At 41.0% G+C, this 8,629-nt stretch overlaps 2 protein-coding genes across 2 annotated transcripts; one reads left to right on the plus strand and one right to left on the minus strand.

Annotated features, from left to right (window-relative positions):
- The first annotated feature begins 1,351 nt into the window (after nt 1-1,351).
- LOC104388926 (chromosome unknown open reading frame, human C12orf65) lies at nt 1,352-2,521 on the plus strand. Its single transcript, XM_009997857.1, has 2 exons — nt 1,352-1,624; nt 2,309-2,521. The coding sequence occupies exons 1-2, from the start codon at nt 1,352-1,354 to the stop codon at nt 2,519-2,521; spliced, it is 486 nt and encodes a 161-aa protein (XP_009996159.1).
- A 1,182-nt stretch (nt 2,522-3,703) lies between these two features.
- On the minus strand, nt 3,704-8,365 carry CDK2AP1 (cyclin-dependent kinase 2 associated protein 1). Its single transcript, XM_009997858.1, has 3 exons — nt 8,262-8,365; nt 7,296-7,422; nt 3,704-4,581 (listed from the first exon to the last, which is right to left on the minus strand). The coding sequence occupies exons 1-3, from the start codon at nt 8,337-8,339 to the stop codon at nt 4,514-4,516; spliced, it is 273 nt and encodes a 90-aa protein (XP_009996160.1). The 5' UTR covers nt 8,340-8,365; the 3' UTR covers nt 3,704-4,513.
- Nucleotides 8,366-8,629: the final 264 nt, after the last annotated feature.

The following is an 8,629-nucleotide window of genomic DNA, read 5'->3' on the forward strand; positions in this document are numbered from 1 at the left end:
CTGTGCTTTTGGTGTGTTTTATTTCTTTAGAATTTAAACATCATCATCTTGAGGTCTTTTTTTACAGGGTCAGGCGTGTTTCTTTGAGACTTTCTGTGCTGAGTGAAGCCTCAACCCTGCGGTACCTTCTAGGTTTACTTGTGTCAATAACTGCAGTGTCAAGGAGCAGAAACAGGCTTCCAGTGCCCGTGGGTTTTTTACCTACCAAGACCAGGCAGCCCAGAACGTTGCCACTCTTGGTTTCCAAACAGGCTACTTAAAACAGGCAGTGCCCACATTAAACCTGCTGCTCAGTGCAGGCTCACTTCACAGCCAGGTAGTTCTGCTCATTTTTCTTGAGTTTGTTTGCAGCAAAAAGAAAATGTCACTGCCTTCTAGTGCCACCAAGTGGACATCTTTCCTTGCCCATAAAAGCTTTCTTAAAATTATTTTTATTTCATCAGTTATGTTCAACTTCTGTGGATTTTTATTGCCAAGTGCTGCTTCTTCACATGCTGAAGTGTTTTCTTCAGAATCCAGTAAAATGTTTCAAACAGAACAGCATGTTTTAATTGCTCACCTAATGCTTTGTTGAAGAGTGCCATGTGACTGCACTGCAACCTGACATTCCTCATTCTCCAGGAGGATAATGCATACTTCCATGCTTTTCATACTTCCATGCTTCCAGGCTTTTCTGCCTTTGGTAATAACTTGACCTGGGAAAAACCAGCATGTGAAGCAGCAGTTGGAAACCCAGTGGTCTGTTTACCCCGCAATCCTTTTTCCTCTACCAGAGCCATGCAATGGGTTGTACAGAACGGCAGGAGAGCAGAGCAGGGTGGGCAGGTAGTTAACAGGATGAACACAGTTCTGATTTGAAAGGGAGTTTTCCTTGTGTGCTGTATTAGACCACTCATCAAATCTTATGCACACTAGAGCCTGACCTGAACATTTGGAAACCACTGGAATGGAGCCAGGTCCAAAGACAAGCCTAGGACATGTGAACTGTTCAGATAAGTCTCTACAGGTCAGACTGCAGGATAGAAACATCCTCACCTTCCTATTTTATTTTTTTTTCATCTTGGTAGGAGCACACATTTATTTACTGTTTGCCTGATCCCCTTCCAAAACAAAACACTAATCTTGACTATTTTAAGATACCTAATTGCAATGAGAACCAAAATTCCATTTGAACTGTAAGTATTTCAAGGCAAATGCCTTGAATATCCTTGAAAATAAATATGCATGTCAAAATATCACTCAAGACATGCAGCTGAACTAGGTAATCTTAAAGCAAAGATTCTCCTGGTAAACTCCATTCCCCACTTCTATTTCAGGTTTTATTCCAGACAAGCTGTGTCCTCATTTCTGTATGAATGTTCCAAGTTTATTTCATGTTACATTCTTACTGAATGTCCGAACACCATCCTGGAGACCATGGATTCTGAGGAAGCAGCAATTTTCCCTGCCCAGAGCACCTTTACTTCAGGCAGCAGGAAAGAAGAACTCTTCCAATCTCCTTGGACTAACTGAGGCAGAATTGCAAGAACAGTTTGTAAGAGGTGATGGCCCAGGAGGTCAAGCCACAAATAAGACAAACAACTGTGTTGTCTTGAAGCACATCCCATCTGGGATTGTAGTGAAGGTAACTACATTTTATTTTCTTTAAGTCACAAATTGCATCATCTCTTCCAAGTCTCCTTTCATAGCAGTTATAACTCAGTGCAAATGTCAGGGATGAAAAGTTTACATGTACTGTAAAGAATCTCTGCAAGAAGATAGTTTCAGCTCTCAATACATAATCAGCTTGGGGTCTCAGCTGACCTTCTGCCTTTGCCATGCAGAAGTTTTATAGTTGTCAGTAAAATGTTTCAGTTGTAGCTGCCTCCCCCTGGCAGCCCTCACATTCTAAGTTAGTTAGAATCTCTCCTGATCATTCTCATGTTGCAGATTGATTTTAAGCTTTACTCTCATCTATTTCTTGTGGATTCATACTCTGAAATTAATCTTTGCTTCCTTATCACAAGAGGAAGACACAGCTAAGTTAAACTTAAATGAAACTTTGTAAGGAAATATGGAAGCAATCTTGTTCACTGACAGAATTAAAGGACTAAAGCCAGTCTGACAAGTTACAGTTGCAAATCATTATTAGGCAGCCTCTCCAAAATGTATCACCTCGATAGGAAAGCCCCAGCAGTTCATGGTAGGAGGATGCTTGTGGCTTGAGGGAGAGAGTTTTTTACTCTGATGGCAGGAATATGTAGGCTGAAAGGGAAAGCTGAAGAATACAAAAAAATCCAGTAAAAAATGTCCTATTGTGTTTTTTCAGTGTCATCAAACAAGATCAGTGGAGCAGAACCGAAAGATAGCCAGAGACATCCTGCAGGAAAAAGTTGACCTCTTCTATAAAGGTGAAGACAGTGACGTTTTTAAAGAGAAGAAAGCATCAGAGAAGAAGAAGCAAGAGAAAAAGAGAAGAGCAAAAGAAAACCTAGAAAGGAAAAGGCATTTTAAAGAGATGCAACAATTGGATAAGAAATGAACATGTGAAATACTGACCTGCCCTAGCAGGGTAAGGGAAGCATTTGTCACTACACCTAAGCACACTTTTCAAACCAACAGACAATGGAGCTCTTCAAAAGCACAACTGAAATACTGATCTATGAGCTGCTGTTGCTGTAAAACCCAAGTGATAAAAGCAGGCATGTAGTCCTACTTCTGTCTGCCATCATCTTATTCATCACGCTTGGCAATCAGTTTTTCAGGTGACAAACCAATCCTAGTTAAAAAGGAATCATGAACTTTCCATCATTGTTAATGGACACAAAAAAAATAAATCAATAGCTCTCCTACAGCCCAGATACCTTGTGATTTTTGGTAGGAGTTCCAATACATATGGAGAACAGCCCTAAAAAGTTGTATCTTTTCCTCCCTACTCAGGCAATGCCTCTACTGACACAAATCCTTTACGCACAGTGACCAGGTAAACAGACATCCTGGTAGAGGAACACTAGTTGTCTCCTTCAGATCTGTTAGCTGAATAGATCCTGTCCTACAATGCTCTGTCCTGCTTGATTCTGAATGGAGTTCCAACAGAAGCTTTTCAAGTCTTACCTGGAAGGAAGGTCCTACAAGTGGAGGCTGCTCAGTCATCTTTTCCAGTTCAAACGTAAAATTGAGATCAAGGACACACGTTGGAACCTGCCTCCCAGGGCAACAGAATCCAGTTCACCCAGGCTGTGAATCTTTGCTTCTTCCTGTATTCAAGTATCCATAGCTCCATATGTATTCAATATCCCCATTATCCCATCTTCCTTAGGATTTAGATTGGATTGTACAGTAGTAAACTACAGCCACTTACTGTGTTTATGCTGAGCTACAGTTATGCTTGAGCCTTTTGATATCTTCACTTTGACACTTTCCCCCTTCATGCCAACACAGGCAGCTGCTTTTCCTTTGATACTGTAACTTTGGAGCCACTAATAAAGAACACTTTCCCTTTTAAATTCCTGTTAAGGACTCTTAATTACTTACCCAGAACTTCTCTTTAATTTTTGGACAACCACTCAGTATTTTGAAAGCAACGGAGACTACAAGCAACTACAACTGCAGGCCTGTTCCCTGGTCTGTCCCTGAACTTGAGCCTCTTGCATGAAGTTAAACCTTTATCTGCTGAGAGCTCTTGATCTTTGAGTACAAATCTGATTTAAATTACTGTCCATAGTTTTAATACAAATTGTTAATGAAAATAAGCTTTATTACGTCAAGTAATAAATACATACAAAGATGCAAATAACAGTTTTAGTAATTTATCCAGAATTTTCTTTTTTTTTTTTTCTTTTTTTTTCCTTTTTTTTTGGCAAACTTTAAACTGAAATCTCCAGCCTTAATGTAGAAATTAGCTTTCCAGGACCTTGTTATTACTTAATAGGTTTCCCTGTTTTCCATATAACTCATGCACTTTAAATGGACTTCAAAGCACTAACAGTCATGCAAATGTTTATGCAAAATGAACGAAAAAGGAAAAATAAAGAGGAGGGGGAGGTTGTTTCTAAGCAGGGTCTAGGCTGTATGACAAACTGTGACTTAGCAGACTACGAGGCACAACATGCTATTCTGCAGTTAGTAACAAAAATCCTTAGAGCTTGTGTCAAACTTTAAAAGATTGATGGTTTGGGGTTAAGTGAATATAGTCAAAGGAAAAAAAAAAGCAAAACAGAATGGAACTGTGGCTGGATAAGAAGAGAACTGAAATATAGGCTGGAAGAGAAAGAACATTCCTCTGCATGCAGTTCAGTCTTCCTGGTTTAGAAATGTTTTAGGGAGTTTTAACCTCTTTACAAAATGCAAACCCTCAGGAAGTTGAAAAATCCTTGTTTTCTCTTTCTTAACTATACATTTTTTGTCAGAGCAAAACCAGAAAGGTAAAACATTCAAAATAAAGGAATTTGTCTGAATGTTTCAAGAGTCAAAAGGAACAAGTGTTAGTTTTTCTTCAGTAAGAGATGGAAGATCTTGCAACTGGATCAGTGGGCTAGGACCTTGCGTTTCGTTCCGTCTCAGCCAGGCATTCCCGGACTAACCCTCTAGCATGGATAATGCCTGCAAAAGAGTTGGACATATTTGGAATCAGCTCCTTCAGGTCACACTTGCAATGACAGTTCAGAGAAAAGTTTAGGTATTTCTGCCTCAAGTTGCCAAGGCCACCACAGCATTCCTCAGGAAAGGGAGAGATCCCTCACTTCCTGAACATCAGCTGCTGCTGAACAAGTTTTCAATATATAATGCCAGTTTGGGAAAGCAAAGGGACTAAACCAGGAATCAGAGCACAGTAAGATTTGTAGGTCTGCAGTGACAAGTGTATTTTGATGTGCAGGCCTATTTAAAATAAGAGACAATTAGGAAAAAAAAAAATATCACCTTATCTACCTGTGAGTTACTTTGCTACAGTGGAGTGAAAAAAATCCCAAAGTTACTTAGGAAGTGATTTTAGCAAGCTCTGAAAGTCTTAATACCTTGAGATAGTTCTCTGAGAGGATGCATAAAAATCCAAGCCTTTGGAATACTGCTTAAACACAAGTTGTGTCTCTTGTAAGAGTAAGAAATGTTTTTATGGTGTGTGCAAAAAGTTACCTCCCAACACTGGCTCAGCTCCCAGTGTAAATCATCACCACTTCACATGCTGCCCTATCCACTCTCATCTGACAGACGTAATGTGGAATTTTCCACTACAAGTCCTGTTGCCTGGAGTTCCAGAAATCTGGACCTTGATTGTTAATCCTAGAACTAAACCTAGATTCATGCTCACATTGCTGCTGAAAGCACAGAGCTTGAGGTGCATTTTGAAGTGAAAGTTGGACAGAATTTTCTACAAAAAATCAGGTGATACTATTCGGACAGGACAAGATAAGAGATTTGCTCAATCATGCTCCTTAACAAGGTGGAGGAAGGGCAACAAGGCAATAGATGAGGTTTAAACTCTATTTAGAGATAATGGATTCTGTTTCTAGTAAGCTGCTAGCCAAAATCATAGCAACAGCCTTTACATCCAAGGGGTACAGACCTGGGACATAATGGGTGCAAGGCTCTGCAAGGGGTTAAACTGACACGGACAAGTCAAGCTGCACACTCAAAGCACTGCATTAGACCTGGATTTGGAGGCAGGATGCCCAGTTTATGCAGCAGAACTACCCTGAATTATGTAGAACACTGGGAATTTGGCCAATTTTAGAGGTCAGCAGCCTCTGTGCTTAGCAATGGTGGAGCTGGGGACTGGGACTTTATTCAGGAAAAACTTCCACATGGCCATGGAAGCTGCAATCACATGGAGACCCTCAATCCCTTCTGCTCTCAAACTTGCACATGCTCCTTCAGCCATTAGGCTTCCAAAATGGAATGAAAGGTACGTTTGTGACCAAAAGATGGCAGCAAAAAGTACTTATTTGGGATTCTTTGCAACACTGGATCTTAAACCTACATTACCAACAACCTAAATACTCACTGCAGCAAAACAACTTTTCTTCACCAAACTGAACCATTCTCTTGAGAGAGCATCTGCATCTATCCAGTCCCTCTCAAGCTGTCCCCATTAGCCTATTGCCATTCATGATCTATTAATACTGACTCAGGCAATGCAATAAAGAGAGGCTCCAGCAACATTGATTTTAGCTGGGCCAGATTCCACTTACCACTCATCAGCAGACTTTATTGCATCCTTTCCCAGAACAGCTACTACTCATTTTATTGCATGTCATGGCAGATATATTACTCTCTCATAATGGCTGAGCCTTAAATAAAGCTTTGTAGTCTTGGGTAAATGTAAGGGGAATTTGCAAGGTGGTGAAGTTAGCCTGTTACAATAACATTCCTCTTCAGGGTTGAAGGCATGAGCCAAACTCAGCACAAGGACCAAGGTAAGGGAGAAAGAGGAAACTACATAATCCTGGCACAGGACAGAACTGCCAGCACAACTGTTGTCGATGGCCTTTCAGGGTCATTTCAGGAGCTGTAGCAGTGGAATGTCCCACTGCTCCTTCAGAAATATCCCTTGCACGTCCCCTGCAGGGGACAATGTCAAGCTGATGTCAGCAGTGGGGCACGCACGGGTTTCTTTTACACTGCAAGGAAAGGGCAGTTATTACCCCTTTTAGCTGACAAAGCAAAGCTAGGGAGACCTCATCACCCAGGCCTAAAAGCTTCTATCTCCCTTCCTAGTGGACTCCTAATGACATCTACTTGCCAAGAGGCAATGAAGCCTATGGAGCCCAACACTCCACAGAGAGGAGGAACAGGTATGTCTGACATCTCAGTCCAAACAGCCTTCCCTGACAACTTTTCTTTAATTTTGCTGCTCTTCTCTCCACCAGCCTTAGTGTGAATTACCACAAGGTGTTATTTCTTGCAGCAAAAAGCACTGCAGTAAAGACTCATGGGTCAAGTAGTTGGCTGATGTGTATGAGAAGAAGTAAACTATGCTTCATTGTATATTTTAGAGACTGGGGAGAAAAGGGAATTGAAGGGGCAAGGAAGTCACCAGGAACCTAGAAGAATATATCCACCTTAAAGGTTCTAAAATCAGGTTTGAATTGTGAACAGAAACTCCCTTTGTGCACATGAAACACATTTGGCCCCCGGTTTATCTATCAAACAGCACAACTCGAGAATCCCAAGGTTTCAGTTGCCTGTTACTACACCTGGTTTAGCAACGAGCTGAAGTCTCCTGCCAAAGGGAACAGTTGTCATGAAGCTGTATACAAGCAGTCAGTGCACAAAGTGTATGGGACATGGTTATTTTTTAAAATAAACTTAAACATTACCTCTTTTTAGTCTCTCCATGGCACTTTTGCTCCCAGCATAAGTGGGTCTAATCTCTTTTCCTAACTCTTCTATGATAGCTAGAAGTTCTGCGTATTTGCTCTGCGGTACTTGACTGCTGCTGGTACCCTGTGGTTCAAAGGAGATGAATCTCAATTAAATACTGCTCAAAACAAAACAAACAGAACAAACAGAAATTAAAAGAGAACCAGAAATAGCCCCAGAAGCCAATTCATACAAAAAAAAAAATAAATTTCAAGTTTATTTTATAAACATGATTTTCTTTTTGTGGTTGCTGCTACAGTTGGACACGATGCTCCATGTCCTTCAGAAATCAGGATCAACTGGCAGGATGCAGCTGCAAGGCTGGGACCTTGGGTGAGACAGAATTTAAAACAGTCCTGCAAGAACAGCAAACTGAGAACTTCTTCTAACCCTCTCCCTGCTATATCCATGCTTAGGTGTGTATTCTGTGGAGCAGTTAGGTAGGCAGGGAGAGTGAGAAGTAGATAAAACTGCCCATGTGATAAGGGAAACCCTATTAAGTCAAATATGTTTCACAGGAAGTTTACCACTGGATTCCTGAACCTGCCCATAGGACACACACTTCCTGAGACTTAAATTTTAAGAGTATAAATTTGACAACGAAAAACACGATAGGAATTATCCTTTTTTAACAGATAACTTTAAAATATGCTAGAGCCCTCACTATCAGAACATAACTCAAGACATGTTTCACTGTGACTCAGAAGGGATGGGACTAACAGTTAATTAGTAACCAATCTCACTCAGCACTCTGCTTAGTCTAATTTGATCCCAAGACATGTGTGATGAATCAGTCTGCCATTTGGGTTTGATTTCACCTCTTGGTGGGAGGGAGGAACACCTCAGATTACAGGCCACAATCCATGCTACTGTGCAAACCCAGGGTCAGTGATCTGATTAAAGAAACACAAGCAGAGCTGTACCTGCATCCCTTGTGTGTAGCCTAGAGAGGGGGGCCCGTAGTCATTTATAAGTTGTCTATACTGCGCAGACGTTGCCATACTTGTGGAGGGAGAGTGAACACTCCCAGCTGTAAAGAGAAAAGCAAACAAACAATCTGTTATTATCTAAAGATTAATTAGTCTGTTACACTGGGACACACTTTAGGTGCCCTTTTTCTAAAGCTGTGACTGCTCACTCTTGTCTAAGCCCACCTCATGCCATTTCAGAGTTACACTATTTGCCAGGAAGGGAATGGTTAAATGAAAGCTTCCCTAAGGTTTGCTGTACATTCCAGAGCAGCACAGAAATCTGCAACATTACCAGTGCTCATGGTTTGCCTAAAAGTGAA

This window comes from Chaetura pelagica, unplaced genomic scaffold, assembly GCF_000747805.2.
Source record: "Chaetura pelagica isolate M959 unplaced genomic scaffold, ChaPel_1.0 scaffold1135, whole genome shotgun sequence".
Lineage (NCBI taxonomy): Eukaryota > Metazoa > Chordata > Aves > Apodiformes > Apodidae > Chaetura > Chaetura pelagica.

Excerpts from the sequence above, each read along its gene's own strand:
- LOC104388926 (XM_009997857.1), top strand. The coding sequence starts at position 1,352 with ATGAATGTTCCAAGTTTATTTCATGTTACATTCTTACTGAATGTCCGA. Across the intron at positions 1,625-2,308 it reads CATCTGGGATTGTAGTGAAG|TGTCATCAAACAAGATCAGT; the intron begins GTAACTACATTT and ends GTGTTTTTTCAG.
- CDK2AP1 (XM_009997858.1), bottom strand. The coding sequence starts at position 8,339 with ATGGCAACGTCTGCGCAGTATAGACAACTTATAAATGACTACGGGCCC. Across the intron at positions 7,423-8,261 it reads GCTACACACAAGGGATGCAG|GGTACCAGCAGCAGTCAAGT; the intron begins GTACAGCTCTGC and ends TTTGAACCACAG. Across the intron at positions 4,582-7,295 it reads CATGGAGAGACTAAAAAGAG|GCATTATCCATGCTAGAGGG; the intron begins GTAATGTTTAAG and ends ACTCTTTTGCAG.